Source organism: Oncorhynchus masou, chromosome 6 (assembly GCF_036934945.1).
Source record: "Oncorhynchus masou masou isolate Uvic2021 chromosome 6, UVic_Omas_1.1, whole genome shotgun sequence".
Lineage (NCBI taxonomy): Eukaryota > Metazoa > Chordata > Actinopteri > Salmoniformes > Salmonidae > Oncorhynchus > Oncorhynchus masou.
The window spans coordinates 53,894-79,306 of NC_088217.1; the positions used below are offsets into that span (position 1 = coordinate 53,894).

The window sequence follows — 25,413 nt, forward strand, 5'->3', positions numbered from 1 at the left end:
ATTGTGGTAAATTTCTCTAACTGATTTATTGTGGTACATGCAACATCTACACAGTATATACTAATAGTGTAGCCATAACAGTTTGTGCATGTTCCCCAAATACTGTAATTATTTTGACTTTAAGTCTCACTTTTAGTTAATTATCACAAACCATCAGTGATCACTTCATGATAATTCCTCACTCTAATCATGGTGTGCAATCAAGTTATTTTCTGCACTCAGAAGTGCGTGTTAAAAGCTGTAGGATAATTGTTCAGTAATAACCATCAACAGGACTGAAGCCAGAATTGCTCTTCCTTCCGCGTTGTTCCATGTGATCCCAGTAGGTGTTCCAGAGAGGGAGGGGAAACAAAGCGATATACGTCTACAACACGAGTTGGTAGAACATGACTACTGTCATTATCCCTGTTACTCCTGCAATACTACATGTTATCATCCTACCCAAGCAGTGTAGCCCGGTCCTGGCGTTGCTGATTGACTGCCTGCAGAGACAAATAAAGACGTCGAGAGACTCCAGAGCGGGTCCCGCTGCGCCGCGAGAGAACAAACAAGAGACAAACAGTCAGCGGTTACTGTAGAAGGACAAACAGGCAGCAGCTACTGTAGAAGGACAAACAGGCAGCAGCTACTGTAGAAGGACAAACTGGCAGCAGCTACTGTAGAAGGACAAACAGGCAGCAGCTACTACAGAAGGAGACGGCATCGCACATTATTTGAGATCTTTTTCAGGTGAGTCGTTATATTTCTTTCTGCGATGAGCAGCATGGTATTTAACCCACGGAGAGGGGGATCAATTACACTGCCTGTCAACATATTGGCAAGCGTAGGGCTACTTTCATTTAAAACATTTAGTGTATTCCTATTATTGGGGAAATGAATACAAGTGTATAGGACATGCATATGATGTGTAGCAATTTTAACAAGCAACGTCCTCGCTGTGGTACAGGTACGTTTTTATTCAATTCAACAAATTAATTCCCAAACGTTTTCCAAATTTGAAGCATGTGCTGATAATTTCAAGGGCTCACACATTGGACGATTTGCAATATTAAAATATGTTTTGACAATAATTTGTCGTTGTAACCCTTTATCATCAGGAATAGCTAGGCAACTTGCTCAGTTTTAGTTTTAAATTATAGACGGGTAAATCTCAGTCCTGCGTGGCAGCAGCGCTGGGTAGCAAGCAATTTGTGGTGCGCTGGTCAGCTTTTCGTTCACCTACTGCCGCCCGCAATTACTAATTACCCATCAGCAACCACCCAACTACATGTGATAAAGTGACAATCTGAAGAATTATAAAGAAAATGCATCGAGGCTACATGGGGCGCAGGATTTTTTTTGTTGTTGCCTGATTTGCATATGTTTCTGCTTATAATTTCCGACTTTTGGTCGACTATTTGTTAGTCAAGTTGTTTATAATTACATATATTCAACTTCTCTTCTGTCATTATATGTTGCCCAAATAGACTAAATACACTCTTGCTCACCAGAATGTCATAAATCGATAGAATTAATGTTTCTATATAGTTGAGGTCAGTAAAGTTCTCTTCTTTCGGAGAGAAAATGCAATAACTGACAAAAAAAAGTGATGTGCCACCTTTACAAATTACATCAGTTTGACCATTTGTAAGGAAATGGAAAGCTGTGAAAATGACCCAACATGTTTCTGATAAGTTTTCCGTTTGGCTTGGATGCATATTTTATCTGGTTGACATACTATCAGCTTTTATGATGCTGATAAAGATAGCACCATAGAAGGTATCTGTAGAGGTGCATTCTCTCAAGATGCGGAAAGAAATACATCTTATTTCTCCCCTCATGTTCCCGGGTCAACATTTAGCCTACAGTTGAATTTTACTGCAAGAAATGCTTAATTCTGCATGAGTTAATATTAAGGCTTTGTGCGAGGTTATAGACCTACAGTCAGTGTCCAAATGTCAGTTTCCATTTAAACCCATCTGAGCAGTATGCTACAGTTCCCTTGACATGTCATAAGCCTATTTGAAGTCCTGTCTTGTGACTGGAATTTGTACAGCGAATTTGTCAAATCTTTCCAAAACATTACTTTATGGGCCTCCCTTCTCTTTATTTTCAACTGTCCATTACACAGCTTTTCTCTTAATGAATTAAACTTCAACCTAGTCCTGTTTTCCTTCTATTGAATTAAACTCTGATATTGTCCTTTTTTCCTCTGTGAATCAACTTGAACTTTTTCTGCCTCTTCCGTTAAGCATTTGGCTATTGGCGTGTAGGCTATTTGGCCCGTATACAGTCAGGCCCTAAAGCTTAGGCTTATACACTAATGAGAGAGCCTAAAATAATGAAAGAAAAACCTCAATGTAGCCCATAGATATAAATTGCACAATAATGATACATTTATGGATTTTTTTTTAAGGTAAGCCTATTGGTTTGATCTTTATTCAACCCGCCCACAACACACCTGCCCGATATCCACACAATGATCCTATTTTGTTGTTGGCAAACTTTCATCAGTCAAATCATTCAGTAAGGTATTGCTGCAGTGTTTTAATTTAGGCTGTAGGTACATCCAGATATTTACTTTCTATTTATTTTAAATAAAAATATATTTAAATATAGCCATATTGAGAAAACCAAACTTTTAATTTCAAATTTAAATTTACTTATTACTGAAGCAAATCAATTTTGATTTGAGTTATTGGTTTAACAACTATGGCTTACAATCAGCTGCCACCTGTTGACTACAATAGATAGGTTACTATAAAAATACTTTAAATTAGGCTCCGCTTATGTAGAAATGTGTATTCTTGATCTAAATAGGCTGTATAATTCTGTATTTACTTTCTATGTTGCAAGGTCATAGCATCATCTGAGGCCAGTGTTAGTTATGACACAGGTCAGCATGATATTTCCTCATGCAATGACTTAAAATAAACCATTTATTTAAGGATATGACTGAATAACTTATGATAAAACATTTGTAAAGCTATTTTTGAAAAATGGTTGTGACATGAACAGTATTTTGGAGAAGCGAGGACTAGTCTGTATCCGCTGAAAGTGATAGGATACTTCAGTTTCACAACATTTCCCTTCACAAAGATCGAGAACACATAGTTTTCCCCAGTGGTGTAAAGTATTTAAGAAAAAATACTTTAAAGTACTACATAAGTAGTTATCTGTACTTTTACTCTGCTACATTCCTGAAGAAAATAATGTACTTTACTCCATTCATTTTTCCTGCCACCCAAAAGTACTCCTCCCATTTCCAGTTCTTGACACTACAGGAAAATGGTACAATTCACACTTATCAAGAGAACATCCCTGGTCATCCCTACTGCCGCTGATCTGGCGGACTTACTATACACAAATGCTTTGTTTGTAAATGTCTGAGTATTGGAGTGTGCCCCTGGCTCTCTGTAAATTAAAACAACAAGACAAATTTGCCGTCTGGTTTGCTTAATATAAGGAATGTGAAATTATGTACTGTATACTTTTACTTTTGCAACTTAAGTCCATTTTCTTTTGATACTTTAGTATATTTAAAACCAAATAATTTTACTCAAGTAGTATTTTACTGGGTGACTTTCACCTCTACTTGAGTCATTTTCTATTAAGGTATCTTTACTTTTATTAAAGTATGACAATTGGGTACTTTTCCCACACTGGTTTTCACTACACTACAGTATAAGGATAGGGTAGTATGCCTACACCAATTATTCCTCATTATAGTCTCATGTTTAGCATTTCTCCCTCCATGGGCTATAGTATAATCTTCTATAATCTAGCAGGAACCATCAAGTCTGTATCTACAGTAGAACTCTTTATAACATGATATAACTGATGTAATGTGTGGATACTAGAGCAACAAGGACTGAATCAAAAAGAGGGAAAGTTTACTTCAGAGTTTCATAATGGGTTATATAATTCCTAAAGAGCAATGTGTGCGTATGTTGGACTTTGCTCTGTTATAAATGGAAGGAGCGTCTACAGAGACAAAGCCGTGTTTATATTGGGCCTTTTTGTTGGGCCTAACCTGGCCTCCAATACATCAAATCAAATTGTATTAGTCACAGGCGCTGATTACAACAGGTAATAGACCTTACTGTGAAATACTTACTTAAAAGCCCTAAACTCTATTTCTTTAACTATTTCTTTAACTGCAGAGAATTTTTATTTAGAACAAATTGTTATTTACAATGACGGCCTACCCTGGCCAAACCCTAACCCGGATGACGCTGGGCCAATTGTGCACCGCCCTATGGGACTCCCAATCACAGCCAGTTTGATATATCCTGGAATCGAACCAGGGTCTGTGGTGACGCCTCTAGCACTGAGGTGTAATGCCTTAGGCCGCTGCGCCACTCAGGAGCCAAATACAAATGCCTATACAATACCTCAAATACATTCACATAGTACTGCCTATACAATACCTCAAATACCTTTTCATGGTACTACCTATACAATACATCAAATACATCTACAGAGTACTAAGCTTAGCAATAAAGCATAATTTTAAAACATTTTTTTAATTGATAAAGAAAAAAACAAATCGAAATCAAATCGAAATCAAATCAAATGTATTAATATAGCCATTCGTACATCAGCGGATATCTCAAAGTGCTGTACAGAAACCCAGCATAAAACCCCAAACAGCAAGCAATGCAGGTGTAGAAGCACGGTGGCTAGAAAAAACCAGGCTATGTGGGGTGGCCAGTCCTCTTCTGGCTGTGCCGGGTGGAGATTATAACAGAACATGGCCAAGATGTTCAAATGTTCATAAATTACCAGCATGGTCCAAAAATAATAAGGCAGAACAGTTGAAACTGGAGCAGCAGCACAGCCAGGTGGACTGGGGACAGCAAGGAGTCATCATGTCAGGTAGTCCTGAGGCATGTTGTGATTAAAAATACATATTCTCTAGGGATTTATTGTGCTTTTCCAGTGCTATTTTGATTTCCAATGTGTGAGAGCAGAAGTCATTGGTAGTGAATGATCAAGAAGATTCCTAACAAATATTACCTAAACCAGCTGAAAGGAATATAATAGGATTCAGCCTCATTAAAAAGACAGTCCTGTTGTGCTGCAACAGCATTACTTCCCCTCTGACTTTATAACTAGGGTGTTAGGTGACAAAATTCAGCTTTGGTTCTGGTGTTATACTTTGTATTCCATGTTATAGAGAACCTTCTCATTAACACAAAACACTTTATTTCATGAGGGTAGGACTTAGCATTGCTGAGATCTTATTTTCAAGTGATCGGAAAAGGTCTTGGACTGTTCCATAGGCAATTGCACCAAATCACCTGTGTGGATTCTTAATATCAACACGTTTTGTCCAATATCAAGATACAGTGGTCATATTGTTCTGACATTTTCAGGGTTGATGTAGAACACAGTTCATGAAATTAAATTGCAATATTATAAAAATGTGTCACTTAATATGCAAATGAGGCAGGGGTGAAGTGACAATGCATAGATATTAAACAGAGAGTAGCAGCAGTGTAAAAACAAATGGAGGGGTGTCAATGCAAATAGTCTGGGTAGCCATTTGATTAATTGTTCAGCAGTCTTATAGCTTGGGGGTAGAATCTGTTAAGGAGCCTTTTGGTCCTAGACTTGGCGCTCCGGTATCGCTCGCTGTGCGGTAGCAGAGAGAACAGTCTATGACTTGGGTGACTGGAGTCGTTGACACTTTTTTGGGCTTTCGTCTGACACCGCTTAGTATGTAGGTCCGGGATGGCAGGAAGCTTGGCCTCGGTGATATCTGGGCCATACGCACTACCCTCTGTAGCGCCTTCTGGTCAGATGCTGAGCAGTTGCCATACCAGGCAGTGATGCAACCGGTCAGGATGCTCTCGATTGCGCAGCTGTAGAACTTTTTGAGGATCTCAGGAACCATGCCAAATCTTTTTAGTTTTCCTGAGGGGGAATAGGCTTTGTCATGTCCTCTTCACAACTGTCTTGGTGTGTTTGGGCCAAAGTAGTTTGTTGGTGATGTGGACACCAAGGAACTTGAAGCTCTCAACCTGCTCCACTGCAGCTCCATCGATGAGAATGGGGGTGTGCTCGGTCATCCTTTTCCTGCAGTCCACAATCATCTCCATTGTCTTGATCATGTTGAGGGAGAGGTTGTGGTCCTTGCACCACACAGTCGGGTCTCTGACCTCCCTGTAGGCTGTCTCATCGTTGTTAGTGATCAGGCCTACCACTGTTGCCATCAGCAAACTTAATGATGGTGTTGGAGTCGTGCCTGGCCATGCAGCCATGAGTGAACAGGGAGTACAGGAGGGGACTGAGCACACACCCCTGAGGGGCCCACATGTTGAGGATCAGCGCAGCAGACGTGTTGTTACCTACCCTTACCACCTGGGGGAGGCCCATCAGGAAGTCCAAGATCCAGTTGCAGAGGGAGGTGTTTAGTCTCAGGGTCCTTAGCTTAGTAAGGGAATTCCCCCCTCAAATGGACGGGAAACCATTGGCATAGTACAAACCATGTACACGATGGACAATACCACCCAAATCGGCGTTGATTCATGCAAAATGTTTTGCAAATGCCATATGGCAAAAAACATAGTTACGTTCTAGCTGCAGGTCCATTTCTTGTGTTATGTGTAGGCCTAGCTGAGGCGACCCCGAATCCCAAGTTTCGGCTCGATAGGTCATTTGGTGTCCGAGTAAAACCCTAATTGGTGCTGAAAATCCACTTTTTTTCCATGACTTGCTACGGGTTCCTTGAATGAGCTATCGGACAGAAACGTTGGGGTCCGTGTCTATGGGCCGAGCCGGTTTCAATGCACCTAGTCTTGTGTCTCTGAGACTTTTCTAAATGTCGCCATTTTAGTAATGGTCAAAATGAATTGAAGTCATTGCAAATGTACGAGGCTGTTTCTCAGTCCGAGAACCTTCTAGAGCCACCTAACTCACCACGCACTATCGACCTGAGGTCTAGAACAGGTTTCTAAAGTTTCGGAACTCTAGGTCTGACGGTTCTTTTTTAGCTCGAACAAAGCTAACTATTGGAGGCAGTGTCAGTCTCTACGCACCCCAATTCCTCCCTCCATCCAAGTTGTGTATCTGTGTGATTTAGTTTTCCTTTGAATTTTTATGGGAAAAATGACTGATTTACAGTTCATGGGTGTAGCCTAATCACACATATGAAGTTTTGGACAGATCTGATTTTTTTAACCCTTCCAAACAGCCCCTGAGACACCAATTATGGCACTTCCGGTTGACACAGGAAGCTATAAGTCAACACATATCCTCATTGGGCTATGCTTTTACAGAATCCTGAGTTTTAAGTCTTTACGTTAAGAATTGACTGATTTACACAGGGTTCAATGCACTATGTCCATCAAATTGCAGGCAGGGTATGGATATACAATTTTAGGGTGATTTTAAGCACTTCCGGTTGGCCCAGGAAGCCTAGAATCGACACAGGTAGACCTCATAAGGCATTCATAACCCACATAGGCCTCAGGTTGAATTTAGAGGAGCAGGCAATGTAATCCTATGGGGAGAGAAGTCAATGCAAACTGTTTGATGTAAACACCTTCTTTTCACTGTGAACGGTTAATGCCACACGGTCAAGGCTAGGCTTGCACAGATCGGGAGGACCTTAGGAACAGTCCTGTGTTTGAATTGTCCTTCTAAACCTAACGGTTCCGCCGCTGTCACCCAAAATCAAATGACGTTCTGGTGCAGGCTTCATATTGGGCCTACTTTTCTCATGGTCGCTGCGCTTAGACCGAGCGAGCTATGGTCAAGCGGGATATCTCGTTGAACTCGGCACGGCCTTGGGATTATGTTTATGCCATTGCCTGCTCTCTGTGTCTTTAAACACCGCGCTTTGTCACTCCATCCTTGCTGTGTGTGTGTGTGAGAGCTTTTCTTTGACATCTGTTGGGAGAAATGACTGATTTTACAGTTCAGGAGGGTTGCCTAATCACATATGAAGTTTTGAAAATATCTGACCTTTTTAACCCTTGGATACAGCCACTATGACACCATTTAAGGCACTTCCTGTTGGCATAGGAAGCTATAAATAAACTCATATCCTCATTGGGGTATGCCTTTACAGAATCCTGAGTTGTAAGTCTTTACGTTAAGAACTGAGTTATTTACGGAGGGTTTAGTGAGTGGGTGTTATTTCAGAAAATCATAGAAAATCACAGAAATCTCGCAGAGCTCCGCAGCACACTTTAAAAATATTCGTATGAACACCCTGCAACTGGATCTGTAACTGTTGAAAAAAAACACCTATATTTGAACATCACCAATCTGTCATTGTATGATTTCTCTTAAATGACGATAGATAAATGGCTGATTTTTTTTTTTTTTGACACCGGAGGCTCCTTGACTTTGATGTGAAGTGAAAAAATAATTTCTCTATTTTCATTTTGGACCTTTAATCCCAGAAAAATGGCCATAACTCAAAAACCGTTGAGGCCTAGACGCCATCTTGTTCGGGGCCAACTGCCCATTATGCCAAACCTATGCTCACCAAGTTTCGGCTTCGAAATATTTTCAGTTTTCGAGATATGGCCCGTCGTGATTCGTGATGTTTTGTCAAATTGCAGTATGATTGCTTATGCCCTCTTGTGGGATTTTCCGGGATAGCGGAAAAATGACCAAAATTTGATTATTTTATAAAACGAAAACCGAATGTCCGACAAAGTTCATTTGATGACTTCCCGGTAGGTCTGGCCCTGCCGCTCGGCCCGACGCCGTCCCCGAATTTTAAAAATGTTTTCGGACGTCAAGTAAGGGACGGTACATTTGCAATATGGACTTTTTCACTAACCATACAGAAAATGTCGAAATGTTCCCTTAAGGTATGTGATGAACTTTGTGGGCACTATGGTGTTGAATACTGAACTAGTCAATGAATAGCATTCCTTTTGTCTTAAGGTAGTCACCTCATACAAGTACCCCCAGGGTTAGGGTTAGCAGCCGCGAGCGGGGTTAGGGTTAGCAGCAGCAAGCGGGGTTAGGGTTAGCAGCGGGGTTAGGGTTAGCAGCGGGGTTAGGGTTAGCAGCGGGGTTAGGGTTAGCAGCGGGTTTAGGGTTAGCAGCAGCTAGCGGGGTTAGAGTTAGCAGCAGCTAGCGGGGTTAGAGTTAGCAGCAGCTAGCGGGGTTAGAGTTAGCAGCAGCTAGCGGGGTTAGAGTTAGCAGCAGCTAGCGGGGTTAGAGTTAGCAGCAGCTAGCGGGGTTAGAGTTAGCAGCAGCTAGCGGGGTTAGAGTTAGCAGCAGCTAGCGGGGTTAGAGTTAGCAGCAGCTAGCGGGGTTAGAGTTAGCAGCAGCTAGCGGGGTTAGAGTTAGCAGCAGCTAGCGGGGTTAGAGTTAGCAGCAGCTAGCGGGGTTAGAGTTAGCAGCAGCTAGCGGGGTTAGAGTTTGCAGCAGCTAGCGGGGTTAGAGTTAGCTAGCGGGTGTAACAGTAAAACTTTAGACCGTCCCCTCGCCCATTCCCGGGCGCGAACCAGGGACCCTCTGCACACATCCACAACAGTCACCCACGAAGCATCGTTACCCATTGCTCCACAAAAGCCACGGCCCTTGCAGAGCAAGGGGAACCACTACTTCAAGGTCTCAGAGCAAGTGACGTCACCGATTGAAACGCTATTTAGCGCGCACCACCGCTGACTAGCTAGCTGTTTCACATGCTACCTAATATAATGTTTACATACCCTACATTATTCATCTCATATGTATATGTATATACTGTACTCTATCATCTACTGCATCCTTATGTAATACATGTATCACTAGCCACTTTAACTATGCCACCTTGTTTACATACTCATCTCATATGTATATACTGTACTCGATACCATCTACTGTATCTTGCCTATGCTGCTCTGCACCATCACTCATTCATATATTTATGTACATATTCTTTATCCTCTTACACTGTGTATAAGAAATTAGTTTTGGAATTGTTAGTTAGATTACTTGTTGGTTATTACTGCATTGTCGGAACTGGAAGCACAAGCATTTAGCTACACTCGCATTAACATCTGCTAACCATGTGTATGTGACAAATAAAATTTGATTTGATTTGACACGGGGTTAGAGTTATTAGCAGCAGCAGCTAGCAGGGTTATTATTTTTTATTTCAACTTTATTTAACCAGTTAAGCTAGTTGAGAACAAGTTCTCATCTACAATTGCGACCTGGCCAAGATAAAGCAAAGCAGTGCGACACAAACAACAACACAGAGTAACACATGGAATAAACAAGCATAAAGTCTATATACAGTGTGTGCAAATGGCCTGAGGAGGTAAGGCAAAACAATATGGGGATGAGGTAGGTAGATTGGGTGGGTGGGCTATTTACTGATGGGCTATGTACAGCTGCAGCGATTGGTTAGCTGCTCAGATAGCTGATGTTTAAAGTTAGTGAGGGAAATATGTCTCCAGCTTCAGCGATTTTTGCAATTCGTTCCAGTCATTGGCAGCAGAGAACTGGAAGGAAAGGCAGCCAAAGGGGGTGTTGGCTTTGAGGATGACCAGTGAGATATACCTGCTGGAGCGTGTGTTACAGGGGGGTGTTGTTATCGTGACCAGTGAGCTGAGATAAGGTGGAGCTTTACCTAGCATAGACTTATAGATGACCTGGAGCCAGTGGGTCTGGCGACGAATATGTAGCGAAGGCCAGCCGACTAGAGCATATATGCACCGAATACAACAGTGAAATACTTATTTACAAGCCCTAACCAGCAATGCAGTTTAAAAAATAAAACAAATAAAATAAGAATAAGAAATAAAGTAACAAATAATTTAAAGAGCAACAGTAAAATAACAATAGCGAGGCTATATACTGGGGGTACCGGTATTAGGGTTAGTCTTGCAGAGTACCCACACAGAGGAGGCTGTGGCCTTCACTCCAGTCCTGGATAGGAATATAGAACAAAAAATAAAACCTTTTAGAGGGTTGGGGTTACAGATATGGTTAAGGGTTAGGGTTAAGGTAATGATTAGACCTGAGGAGGCTGTGGCCTTTACCCCAGGCCTGGAGAGGACTATAGGACTAAAATAAGGCCTTTAGGGGACAGAAACCCAAAAAGACTCAGGTCAAAACTTCACCTCTCTAGTGAGACCGGTGGAGGGATGTTACTGTTAACACGATGTACACATGTTTTATCCGTTTAGCACACTTCCGTCTTTTCCTGTGTGTGTGTTTTCCTTTCTACCTCGAGGAACATCCCCTTGCCTCCCCAGCGGGAGCGGAGGAGACCTTGACATAGTGTGTGTGTGTAGTAAGGCTGTAGCTCTTTCCTTCTCCTTGGAGGAGGCTCCGCTTAAAGCCCATGGGAGCAATCAACCATTAACTCACTCCTATTCAAATAAATTGGGGAAAAGTTCACGTCCTAAGAAATTGTGCAAACTCTCATTCCCAGGGAGCTGCACAATGGCAATCTAGGACTGGGGAGCGCTGGGGAGTGGGGGCAGAAGACTAGGGAGGGGGCCGCTGGGGGGGTCAGGAGAGTGGGGAGGGGGCCGCTGGCCGGGAGTGTGTTGTTGTAATGGCTCTAGTATGTATCTTAATGTTCCTTAGTCTCCCTAGAGGGTCTTAATGGGAGAATGAGTCCCTTAGACAACCTCACGTCTCTACTGCAAAATCATCCTCCCATAGACAAGAACCAACACACTGGATAGCCTGAACACAGAAAACACAACAAGTACGACAAAATCTGAGAGCCAGATTATCTTGTTTATATAAATACTATATTGTACATGTCACCCATTCTATATTGAACATGTCATATATTGAACATGTCAAAAATAGTCTGTATAACATGTCATATATTGAACATGTCATACATTCCAAATTGAACATGTCATACATTCCAAATTGAACATGTCATACATTCCAAATTGAACATGTCATACATTCCAAATTGAACATGTCATACATTCTATATTGAACATGTCATACGTTCTATATTGAACATGTCAAATATTGAACATTCTATATTGAACATGTCATACATTGAACATGTAGTACATTTTATATTGAACATTGGGTGCATTAAACACGCTTTCCTTCTACACATGATAACGTTGCTTTGTGCGTGTGTCTTTGTACACGTGTGCATGTCCAAAGGTACCCTCATGCCTGCATGTATTTTGAGAACGGCTTGAGAAAACGTGATATTGGTTTGGACCCTGACCCTGACCTGTAGGAAAGAGAGACCCCGTGTGAGTATAGGACAATCATCAGTACCATTATAATATGATGTTACCACACCCACAACAGAAGCACAATCATGGTCTGGGTTTTGCAGGTGGAGGACTTCTCTGAGAAGTCAATGTTATGCCTGAATTCTACCCAAAACCAACAAGGAAGTCTGCTGAAGTGTTGTGTGGTTGTATGAAACCAATCGGTACATCAAGCAAAGCTCTTAACTGTGTCATTCTGCTCTTAATTTCTATTCGCCATAATTTCAACGTAGTGTTAATATTATTTTTGTCTCTCTTTTTGTTGAAATAATGAACACTGGTTCTGCATTTGAACTGTGTTAGTTAATAGACACAGTGAAAGAAGCAGAGAGAGACCAAGACAGAGAGAGACCGAGGCCGTGGTCAAGGAATTCCGAAAGCGTCATGCATCTGCACCTACATTTCAATGTGTCTACCATGTCCACAGTGTGTCTGGATTCCCTATTTCAGCGCTATATTGAAATGCCAGTAGTATGCATTCTACAAACGGTGGAATAGGCCAAATATGATAACACAACAACTGATGGCAGCAACCCGTTTGCAATCCCTTTAGCGTTGCTTGCTAACTACAGAGGTTAGCTGGCTAGTTAGCTACAGTAGTTAGATTAACTGTAGCCAAACTTATTTTTTTTTCTTCTAAATATTAGTTGGCTGGCTAGATTTGAGACCAGCAAACACGTTCCTCACTTGCTAAGAACATATTTCCTCCAATGTTATAATGAAAAGATGCCTCTCGGTCCCAAAACACATGTGGGAGGAGTGCTGATGACGTCGCCAACTGTATGCACTTTCAGTAGCCTGATTGCATCCAGACTGAGGAGAAATCCGCATACAATACATCCCTGACCACTTCCTGAAGTGGTCAGCCAGATCTGAACACGATCAGATCACAAAGCAACTTTTGTGTGTCGAGACCCGTCTTTTCAATGTGATCTTCATATTTTGATAGCAGAAGAACATGCGACAAGTGTAGACACCAAAGAGACAGACAGTGGGGATGTCAATCTTCATGAATCAGACTGCTGAATAATGCTGGACTCTGTGAAAGTCTGTTGTAGTTTTGAAGAATAATGATTTCCAAGTATTGCTTCATACAACATATTGTGAATTCAAATATTATAAACTATATATTTTTATATACATTTAAACAGTGTAATAATAAGCTGTCTACCTGATATTCCTTAGAATAAGAAGTGAGCTCAATGTCTCTCGGCGTGTCTCTCAGCATAGAGAAGTGGAACCAGAGACATAGCGTCAGAACAGGATGAAGCAACAGGAAGTCATAAGACTGCGCTAACACACAACACTACACCAGACCACCATAACATCACATGACCCAGAGATACAAACCATAATCCTAACCCAGAGACATAGCTTCATAACAGAATGAAGCAACATGAAACACACACACTACACCAGACCACCTTAACACCACATGACCCTGAGAGACAAACCCTAACACTAACCATAACCCAGAGACATAGCGTCAGAACAAGATGAAGCAACAGGAAGTCATAAGGCTGCTCTAGCACACAACACTACACCACCTTAATACCACATGACCCTGACCTCTGTCTGGCTGCTCTCTGAAGTGAAACTATCTGATGTTAGAGAGGAAAATGACTCCTCTAAGTTCTTTTAAACCAGTCACATCCCCAGGAAAAGGCATGAGCCAACCTCTTAACCACAAGGTCCTGCTGACTAGTTTCTCTCTCCTGACTAGTAGTTCATCACTCCTGACTAGTTGGGGCGACTAGTAGTTCAGCCCTCCTGACTAGTTGGAGCGACTAGTAGTTCAGCCCTCTGACTAGTTGGGGCGACTAGTAGTTCAGCCCTCATTAGTTCTTCCCCATTGACTAATTCAACCATCCTAACTAGTAGTTCATCCCTCAATAGTTAATTTATCCTGACAAGTAGTTCATCCCTCCTGATGTGTTCATTCCTCTTGACTTGTTCATCTGTCCTGACTAGTAGTTAATCCGTCCTGACTAGTAGTTCATTGCTTTTGACTAGTAGTTCCTCACTCCATGCTAGTTCATCCCCCCCTGACAAGTAGTTAATTTCTCCTGACTAGTTCATCCCTCCCGACTCGTGGTTCATCCCTCCGGACTCGTGGTTCATCCCTCCGGACTCGTGGTTCATCCCTCCGGACTCGTGGTTCATCCCTCCGGACTCGTGGTTCATCCCTCCGGACCAGTGGTTCGGCCCTCCGGACCAGTGGTTCGGCCCTCCGGACCAGTGGTTCGGCCCTCCGGACCAGTGGTTCGGCCCTCCGGACTAGTGGTTCGGTCCTCCGGACTAGTAGTGCTTCATATCTCCTGACCAGTCAAAGTTTATTTGTCACGTTTGCTGAATACAACAAATGTAGACCTTAGTGAAATGCTTACAAACAGGCTCTAACCAATAGTGCAAAAAAGTTGTTAGGTGAACAATAGGTAAGTAAAGAAACAAAACAACAGTAGAAAGACAGGCTATATACAGTAGAGAGGCTATAGAAGTAGCGAGGCTACATACAGACACCTGTTAGTCAGGCTGATTGAGGTAGTATGTAGATATGGTTAAAGTGACTATGCATATATGATGAACGAACAGAGTAACAGTAGCGTAAAAGAGGGGTTGGTGAGTGGCGGGACACAGTGAAGATAGCCCGGTTAGCCAATGTGCGGGAGCACTGGTTGGTCACCCCATTTGTTCATCCCTCCTGGCTTGTAGTTTAGCCTTCCTGACCAGTATTTCAGGTCTCCTAACTAGTAGTTCATCCCTCCTGACTACTAGATCATTTCTCCTGAATAGTTCATCCCTCTGCACTAGTGGTTCAGCCCCCCTGACTAGTGTTTCATCCATCCTGAGTAGTTAAGCCTTCCTGTCCAGGGCTCGTCAAGCCATACTAAACCACACACCTCCTCCTGACCCAGGCCAGGTCAACCATACTGCCACATAACCTTCTGCAGCACACAGTCAGCAGCAGTCAGGTCAGTAGGCGTCTGAACCACACAGAGAGCGGACAGGGTCCATCCTGGACTTTTGATATCTCACTGCTTCTTTATTAGTTATCTATGTTCTAGAACATTCAGCATATGTAAATGAGCATTCTCCTTTACCGTATGTAAAGTAGGTAAGATAAGAAGTCAGAGCAATCTGAAGTGGTTTTGATTCTGGTTTGAGTCAGAATGATGCCAGCCTGCTGAGTTTGTGGTCGCCAGCCCCGCCTGTATAATGCTTTGATCTGTTTCTGTCCTGTATCTACCCCGGCTGGCTGCGTTGTTTCTGCCCTGTCTGTCTGGAGTGATGACTAAGATATGTACCAGCTACTGGGTGAGTGGGCTTTCTCTCAGACTCTCAGGTCTATAGAGAGGCCACTGGAACGACCTTGGGCAAGTCTGATGTATTTTTGGAGGGGCAGATTCAATGCTGGGCAGCTAGCCTAACACCTACATTTCAGCATGAATTGTAGTGCTCAGTGAGTACAGTAAGTTAATTTAGAGTGGGGCTTCTGTTTTAGTTGTGAATCTGTGAAGATGAGCATGGTGCTGTTGATGAATGCAGTGAGATAGGTTCTTCTGTGTTGTCATGGCTCCTTTCTGGTGTTTCCATAGATACTGCAGCAGTGATGAACTGTCTGGATTACCTGTAAAATTGTGCTACCGTCTCTGTGATGACACCAAGTCTGGTCCGAGCACACACTGTCTCCGAGACTGACACCAAGTCTGGTCCGAACACACACACACACACACACACACACACACACACACACACACACACACACAGAGAGAGAGAGAACTGTAATGAAATGTTAGACCAAGCAGGAAACACCTTCAAAATGTTTTATTTTGTCTGTCCTGTGTAAATAAATCCACAAGGACATTTGACTATATACAGCAACACTAAAATGTAGATAACCCTCAACATTCTATATTCTAGTTAATCTTGAATTATCTCTAGAATGTTCAGGCCTTGGTGTCCAGGGTTGAATCAAATCAAATATTATTGGTCACATACATGTTTAGCACGTTATTGCAGGTGTAGAGAAATGCTTGTGTTCCGAGCTCCAACAGTGCAGTACTATCTTACAATTCACAGCAATACACACATCTAAAAGTCAAATAATGGAATTAAGAAATATATAAATATTAGGACAAACAATGTTGGAGTAGCATTGACTAAAATACAGTGTATATGAGTAAAGCAATATGTAAACATTATTAAAGTGGCCAGTGATTCCATGTCTATGTACAGTTGAAGTCGGATGTTTACATACATTAAGGTTGGTGTCATTAGAACTTGTTTTTCAACCACTCCACAAATTTTTTGTTAGCTGTAGTTTTGCCAAGTCGGTTAGGACATCTACTTCGTGCATGGCACAAGTAATTTTTCCAACAATTGTTTACAGACAGATTATTTCAGTTATAATTCACTATCACAATTCCAGTGGGTTATAAGTTTACATACACAAAGCTGACTCTGCCTTTAAACAGCTTGGAAAATTCCAGAAAATTATGTCATGGCTTTTGACATAATTTTGAGTCAATTGGAGGTGTACCTGTGGATGTATTTCAAGGCCTACCTTCAAACTCAGTGCCTCTTTCCTTGATATCATGTGAAAATCAAAATAAATCAGCCAAGACCTCAGAAAAAAAGATTGTAGACCGCCACAAGTCTTCATCCTTGGGAGCAATTTCCAAACCCCCGAAGGTACCACGTTCATCTGTACAAGCAATAGTATGCAAGTATAAACACCATGGGACCACGCAGGTAGGTTCTGTCACCTAGAGATGAACGTACTTCGGTGCGAAAAGTGCAAATCAATCCCAGAACAACCGTGTGAAGATGGTGGAGGAAACAGGTACAAAAGTATCTATATCCACAGTAAAACAAGTCCTATATCGACATAACCTGAAAGGCCGCTCAACAAGGAAGAAACCACTGCTCCCAAACCGCCATTAAAAAAAGCCAGACTACGGGTTGCAACTGCACATGGGGACAAAGATCGTACTTTTTGGAGAAATGTCCTCTGGTCTGATGAAACAAAAATAGAACTGTTTGGCTATAATGACCATCGTTATGTTTGGAGGAAAAGGGGGAGGCTTGCAAGCCGAAGAACACCATCCCAACCGTGAATCACAGGGGTCTTCCAAATGGACAATGATCCCAAGCATACTATCAAAGTTGTGGCAAAATGGCAACAAGGCCCCGACCTCACTCCTATAGAACATTTATGGGCAGAACTGAAAAGCGTGTGCGAGTAAGGAGGCCTACAAACCTGACTCAGTTACACCAGCTCTGCCTGGAGAAATTGACCAAAATTCAACCAACTCATTGTGGGAAGTTTGTGGAAGGCTACCTGAAATGTTTGACCCAAGTTAAACAATTTAAAGGCAATGCTACCAAATAATAATTGAGTGTATGTAAACTTCTGATCGACTAGGAATGTGATGAAAGAAACAAAAGCTGAAATAAATCATTCTCTCTACTATTATGCTGACATTTCACATTCTTAAAATAAAATGGTGATCCTAACTGACCTAAAACAGGGAATTGTTACGAGGATTAAATGTCAGGAATTGTGAAAAACTGAGTTTAAATGTATTTGGCTAAGGTGTATGTAAACTTCCAACTTCAACTGTATATAGGGCAGCAACCCCTAAGGTGCAGGGTTGAGTATCCGTCTAGTGATGGCTATTTAACAGTCTGATGGCCTTGAGATAGAAGCTGTGTCTCGGTCGCAGCTTTGATGCACATGTACTGACCTCACCTTCTGGGTGATAGCGGGGTGAACAGGCTGTGGCTCAGGTGGTTGATGTCATTGAACTTTTTGGCCTCTGGAGAGCCATGCGTTTGCGAGGGGGTGCAGTTGACGTACCAGGCGGTGATACAGCCCAACAGGACCCTCTCAATTGTGCATCTGTAAAAGTTTGTGAGGGTTTTAGGGGCCAAGACTAATTTCTTCAGCTTCCTGAGGTTGAAGAGGCGCTGTTGCGCCTTCTTTACCACACTGTCTGTGTGGGTGGACCATTTCATTTTGTCAGTGATGTTTACACCAAGGAACTTTCCACCTTGTCCACTGCCGGTTCCGTTGAGGTGGATAGGGGAATGCTCCCTCTTCTCTGTCCTGAAGTCCACAATCAGCTCCTTAGTTTTTATTAACGATGAGGGAGAGATTATTTTCTTGGCACCGCTCCGCCAGGGCCCTCAACTCCTCCCTGTAGGCTGTCTCGTCATTGTTGGTAATCAGGCTGTTGTGTCGTCTGCAAACTTGATGATTGATTTGGAGACATGAATGGCCACGCAGTCATGGGTGAACAGGGAGTACAGGACCACACACCCTTGTGGGGGCCCTGTGTTGAGAAGCAACTGGAAGTTGTCTTGGAAGTCCAGGACCCAGCCACATACGTCCGGAGGAGATGGCCGCCGTTTTACGGTCTCCTAACCAATTGTGCTATGTGTTTTTTTTGCGAGATTTATAAATGATTTTGCACATAATGTTTCTGCAACCATATCTTACGTAAGAAAAGAGCTTCTGGATATCAGGACAGCGATCACTCACCTCGGATTAGACAAAGATTTCTTCAAAAACAACAACAAGCAGGACTCACACGATATTCTCCAAACACCCCACAGGGCAGACATACCAATTATTTTCAAAAGGAAGCGACGCAGAGGACGAAGAGCCGGATGCCTCGTCCGGACCCGCACAAGACAACTAGGAAAGCTGCCGTCACCGTCAATATTACTCGCCAACGTGCAATCATTGGACAATAAACTAGACAAGGTACGATCACGAATATCCTACCAAATCAAATCACATTTTATTTATATAGCCCTTCGTACATCAGCTGATATCTCAAAGTGCTGTACAGAAACCCAGCCTAAAGCCCCAAACAGCAAGCAATTCAGGTGTAGAAGCACGGTGGTTAGGAAAAACTCCCTAGAAAGGCCAAAACCTAGGAAGAAACCTAGAGAGGAACCAGGCTATGTGGGGTGGCCAGTCCTCTTCTGGCTGTGCCGGGTAGAGATTATAACAGAACATGGCCAAGATGTTCAAATGTTCATAAATGACCAGCCTGGTCGAATAATAATAAGGCAGAACAGTTGAAACTGGAGCAGCAGCACGGCCAGGTGGACTGGGGACAGCAAGGAGTCATCATGTCAGGTAGTCCTGGGGCATGGTCCTAGGGCTCAGGTCCTCAGAGAGAGAATTAGAGAACGCACACTTAGATTCACACAGGACACTGAATTGGACAGGAGAAGTACTCCAGATATAACAAACTGACCCCAGCCCCCCGACACATAAACTACTGCAGCATAAATACTGGAGGCTGAGACAGGAGGGGTCAGGAGACACTGTGGCCCCATCCGAGGACACCCCCGGACAGGGCCAAACAGGAAGGATATAACCCCACCCACTTTGCCAAAGCACAGCCCCCACACCACTACCAGCGAGACATCAAAAACAGTAATATCCTATGCTTCACGGAATCGTGGCTGAATGACGAAATGGATATTCAGCTAGCGGGATACACGCTGCACCGGCAGGATAGAACAGCACACTCCGGTAAGACGAGGGGGGGCGGTCTGTGCATATTTGTAAACAACAGCTGGTGCACGAAATCTAAGGAAGTCTCTAGATTTTGCTCGCCTGAAGTAGAGTGTATTGTGATAAATTGCAGGCCACATTACTTGCCTAGGAAGTTCTCAGCTATATTTTTCATGGCTGTTTATTTACCACCACAGACAGATGCTGGCACTAAGACCGCACTCAGTCAGCTGTATAAGGAAATAAGCAAACAGGAAACTCACCCAGAGGCGGCGCTCCTAGTGGCCGGAGACATTAATGCAGGGAAACTTAAATCAGTTCTACCAAATCTCTATCAACATGTTAAATGTGCAACCAGAGGGAAAAAAATTAAAGATCACCTGTTCTCCACACACAGAGACGCATACAAAGCTCTCCCTCGCCTTCCATTTGGTAAATCCGACCACAACTCTATCCTCCTGATTCCTGCGTACAAGCTCAAATTAAAGCAGGAAGCACCAGTGACTCGGTCTATTAAAAAAGTGGTCAGATGAAGCAGATGCGAAACTACAGGACTGCTTTGCTATCACAGACTGGAACATGTTCAGGGATTCTTCCGATGACATTGAGGAATACATCACATTTGTCACTGGCTTCATCAATAAGTGCATTGAGGACGTCGTCCCCACAGTGACTGTATATACATACCCCAACCAGAAGCCATGGATTACAGGCAACATTCGCACTGAGCTAAAGATAGAGCTGCCACTTTCAAGGTGCGGGACTCTAACCCGGAAGCTTACAAGAAATCCCGCTATTCCCTGCGACGAACCGTCAATACAGGGCTAAGCTTGAATCATACTACACTGGCTTTGACGCTTGTCGGATGTGGAAGGGCTTGCAAACTATTACAGACTACAAAGGGAAGCACAGCCACAAGCTGCCCAGTGACACGAGCCTACCAGACGAGCTAAATCACTTCTATGCTCGCTTCGAGGCAAGCAATACTGAGGCATGCATGAGAGCATCAGCTGTTCCGGACGACTGTGTGATCACGTGTGATCATAGCCGACGTGAGTAAGACCTTTAAACAGGTCAACATACACAAGGCTGCGGGGCCCGATGAATTACCAGGACGTGTGCTCCGGGCATGTGCTGACCAACTGGCAGGTGTCTTCACTGACATTTTCAACACGTCCCTGATTGTCTGTAATACCACCATGCTTCAAGCAGACCACAATGGTCCCTGTGCCCAAGAATACAAAGGCCTAAATGACTACAGAACCGTGGCACTCGCGTCCATAGCCATGAAGTGCTTTGAAAGGCTGGTGATGGCTCACATCAACACCATTATCCCAGAAACCCTAGACCCCACTTGAATTTGCATACTGCCCAAACAGATCCACTGATAATGCAATCTCTATTGCACTCCACACTGCCCTTTCCCACCTGGACAAAAGGAACACCTATGTGAGAATGCTGTTCATTGACGACAGCTCAGCGTTCAACACCATAGTACCCTCAAAGCTCATCACCAAGCTAAGGATCTTGGGACTACACACCTCCCTCTGCAACTGGATCCTGGACTTCCTGACAGGCCACCCCCAGGTGGTGAGGGTAGGTAGCAACACATCTGCCACGCTGATCCTCAACACTGGAGCTCCCCAGGGGTGTGTGCTCAGTCCCCCCCTGTACTCCCTGTTCACCCACGACTCCATGGCCAGGCACGACGCCAACGCCATCATTAAGTTTGCTGATGACACAACAGTGGTAGGCCTGATCAACGGCGAGATAGCACATAGGGAGGGGTCAGAGACCTGGTCAGGTGGTGCCAGAATAACAACCTATCCCTTAACGTAACCAAGAGTAAGGTGGTGATTGTGGACTACAGGAAAAGGAGCACCGAGCATGTCCCCATTCGATGGGGCTGTAGTGGAGCATGTTGAGAGCTTCAAATTCCTTGGTGTCCACATCAACAACAAACTAGATTGGTCCAAACACACCAAGACAGTCGTGAAGAGGACACGAAAAAGCCTATTCCCCCTCAGGAAACGAAAAAGATTTGGCATGGGTTCTGAGATACTAAAAAGGTTCTACAGCTGCAACATCGAGAGCATCCTGACCGAAGGCATCACTGCCTGGTAGGGCTATTTTTCGGCCTCCGACCACAAGGCACTTCAGAGGGTAGTGTGTACGGCCCAGTACATCACTGGGGCCAAGCTTCCTGTCATCCAGGACCTCTACACCAGGCGGTGTCAGAGGAAGGCCCGAAAAATTGTTAAATACCCAAGCCACCCCAGTCATAGACTCTTCTCTCTACTACCGCTTGGCAAGCGGTACCGGAGTGCCAAGTCTAGGACAAGAAGGCTTCTCAACAGTTTTTTTCCCCCAGCCATAAGACTCCTGAACAGGTAACCAAACGGTTACCCGGACTATTTGCATTGTGTGCCGGCCCCCCACCCCCAACCCCTATTTTACGCTGCTGCTACTCTCTGTTTGTCTTATATGCATAGTCACTTTAACTCTCATGTACATACTACCTAAATTGTCCCGACCAACCAGTGCCTCCACACATTGGCTAACCGGGCTATCTGCATTGTGTCCCACCACCCGCCAACCCCTATTTTTACACTTCTGCTACTCTCTGTTCATCTTACAGTATATGCATAGTCACTTTAAAGATACCTACATGTACATACTACCTCAATCAGCCTGACTAACAGGTGTCTGTATATAGCCTTGCTACTCTTCTTTCAAATGTCTTTTTACTGTTGTTTTATTTCTTTACTTACCTATATACACACACACACACACACACACACACACCTTTTTTCCCCGCACCATTGGTTAGAGCCTGTAAGTAAGCATTTCACTGTAAGGTCTACCCGTTGTATTCGGCGCACGTGACAAATAAACTTTGAATTGCGACTCCACTTTGTCTCTGTACTGACGTTTTGCCTGTTTGATTGCGTTACGGAGGAAATTACTACACAGTTTGTATTCAACCATATTCCCAGACACCTTGCCACTGTTAAATGCGGTGGTTCGCACTTTCAGTTTTGCGCAAATTTTTCCATCTATCCATGGTTTCTGGTTTGGGTAGATTTTAATAGTCACAGTGGGAACAACATCCCCTAAACACTTCCTGATGAACTCAGTCAATGTTATTCTCAGAGGTACATATCCCAGTCCACGTGATAAAAACTTGAAGCATGGATTTCGATTGGTCAGACCAGTGTTGAATAGACCTTAGCACGGGTACTTCCTCTTTGAGTTTCTGCCTATAGGAGATGAAAAATTGAGTTGTGATCTGATTTTCCCGAAGGGAGGGTGGGGGAGGGCCTTGTAGGCATCTAGAAAGGGCGAGTGTTTTTCCTAAGCACGTACAACAGTCAATGTGTTGATAGAACTTCGGTAGCATTTTCCTCAAATTTGCTTTGTTAAAATCCCCAGCTTCAATAAATGCGGCCTCAGGATATTTGGTTTCCAGTTTGCATGAAGTCCAGTGTAGTTCCTTGAGGGCCGTCATGGTATCAGCTTGAGGCGGGATATACACGGCTGTGACTATTTATTTAACTAGGCAAGTCCGTTAAGAACAAAATCTTATTTACAATGACGGCCTACCCTGGTCAAACCCTAACCCAGACGACAGGGGGCCAATTGTGCGCAGCCATATGGGACTCCCAATCACAGCCAGTTGTGATACAGCCTGGAATCGAACCAGGGTCTGTAGTGACGCCTCGAGCACTGAGATGCAGAGCCTTAGACCGCTGCACCACTCGGGAGCTCCTATAACTGAAGAAAAATATCTTGGGTGATAATATTGTCGGCGTTTGATTGAGGTATTCTAGGTCGGGTGAATCAAAGAACTTGAGTTTCTGTGTTATCACAATCACACCATACGTAGTTAATCATGGAACATACACCACCTCCTTTCTTCTTCTTCCCAGAGTGCTCTTTTTCCTGTCTGCGCGATGAACTGAGAACACTGTTATACCGATGTAAATAGTCTGGTAAAACACACCCTGCTATAGCAACATAAATAGTCTGGTAAAACACACCCTGCTATAGCAACATAAATAGTCTGGTAAAACACACCCTGCTATAGCAACATAAATAGTCTGGTAAAACACACCCTGCTATAGCAACATAAATAGTCTGGTAAAACACACCTGCTATAGCAACATAAATAGTAAAACACAACTATAAATAGTCTGGTCTGCAACATAAATAGTCTGGTAAAACACACCCTACTATAGCAACAAATAGTCTGGTAAAACACACCCTGCTATAGCAACATAAATAGTCTGGTAAAACACACCCTGCTATAGCAACATAAATAGTCTGGTAAAACACACCCTGCTACAGTCTGGTAAAACACAACCTAATATAGCAATGTAACTGTAGTCTGGTAAAACACACCCTGCTATAGCAACATAAATAGTCTGGTAAAACACACCCTGCTATAGCAACATAACTAGTCTGGTAAAACACAACCTAATATAGCAATGTTACTGTAGTCTGGTAAAACACACCCTGCTATAGCAAAGAAACTCGTCTGGTAAAACACACCCTGCTATAGCAAAGTAACTAGTCTGGTAAAACACATCCTAATATAGCAATGTAACTGTAGTCTGGTAAAACACACCCTGCTACAGCAACATAAATAGTCTGGTAAAACACAACCTGCTATAGCAAAGTAACTAGTCAGGTAAAACACACCCTGCTATAGCAACAAATTGTCTAGTAAAACACACCCTGCTATAGCAACAAATAGTCTAGTAAAACACACCCTGCTATAGCAACAAATAGTCTAGTAAAACACACCCTGCTATAGCAACGAATAGTCTAGTAAAACACACCCTGCTATAGCAACAAATAGTCTGGTAAAACACACCCTGCTATAGCAACAAATAGTCTGGTAAAACACACCCTACTATAGCAACAAATAGTCTGGTAAAACACACCCTGCTATAGCAACATAAATAGTCTGGTAAAACACACCCTGCTACAGTCTGGTAAAACACAACCTAAGATAGCAATGTAACTGTAGTCTGGTAAAACACACCCTGCTATAGCAACATAACTAGTCTGGTAAAACACAACCTAATATAGCAATGTAACTGTAGTCTGGTAAAACACACCCTGCTATAGCAAAGTAACTAGTCTGGTAAAACACAACCTAATATAGCAATGTAACTGTAGTCTGGTAAAACACACCCTGCTACAGCAACATAAATAGTCTGGTAAAACACAACCTGCTATAGCAACAAATAGTCTAGTAAAACACACCCTGCTATAGCAACAAATAGTCTAGTAAAACACACCCTGCTATAGCAACAAATAGTCTGGTAAAACACACCCTGCTATAGCAACATAACTAGTCTGGTAAAACACAACCTAATATAGCAATGTAACTGTAGTCTGGTAAAACACACCCTGCTATAGCAACGTAAATAGTCTGGTAAAACACACCCTGCTATAGCAACATAAATTGTCTGGTAAAACACACCCTGCTATAGCAACATAAATAGTCTGGTAAGACACACCCTGCTATAGCAAAGTAACTAGTCTGGTAAGACACAATCTAATATAGCAATGTAACTGTAGTCTGGTAAAACACACCCTGCTATAGCAACATAAATAGTCTGGTAAAACACACCCTGCTATAGCAACATAAATAGTCTGGTAAAACACACCCTG

General features: G+C 43.1%; 1 protein-coding gene across 3 annotated transcripts in view; it reads left to right on the top strand.

The window, feature by feature from the left end:
• Window positions 1-338: 338 nt before the first annotated feature.
• Window positions 339-25,413, top strand: part of pparg (peroxisome proliferator-activated receptor gamma) — a 108,460-nt gene continuing 83,385 nt past the window's right edge. For 2 of the 3 annotated variants that reach the window (XM_064967352.1, XM_064967353.1), the window contains exons 1-2: window positions 339-729; window positions 15,794-15,907. In XM_064967352.1, coding sequence (XP_064823424.1) covers window positions 15,853-15,907 — 55 coding nt within the window. In that variant the 5' untranslated portion in view covers window positions 339-729; window positions 15,794-15,852. The remainder of the gene's footprint in view (window positions 730-15,793; window positions 15,908-25,413) is intronic. The other variant, XM_064967355.1, reaches the window with a different exon arrangement.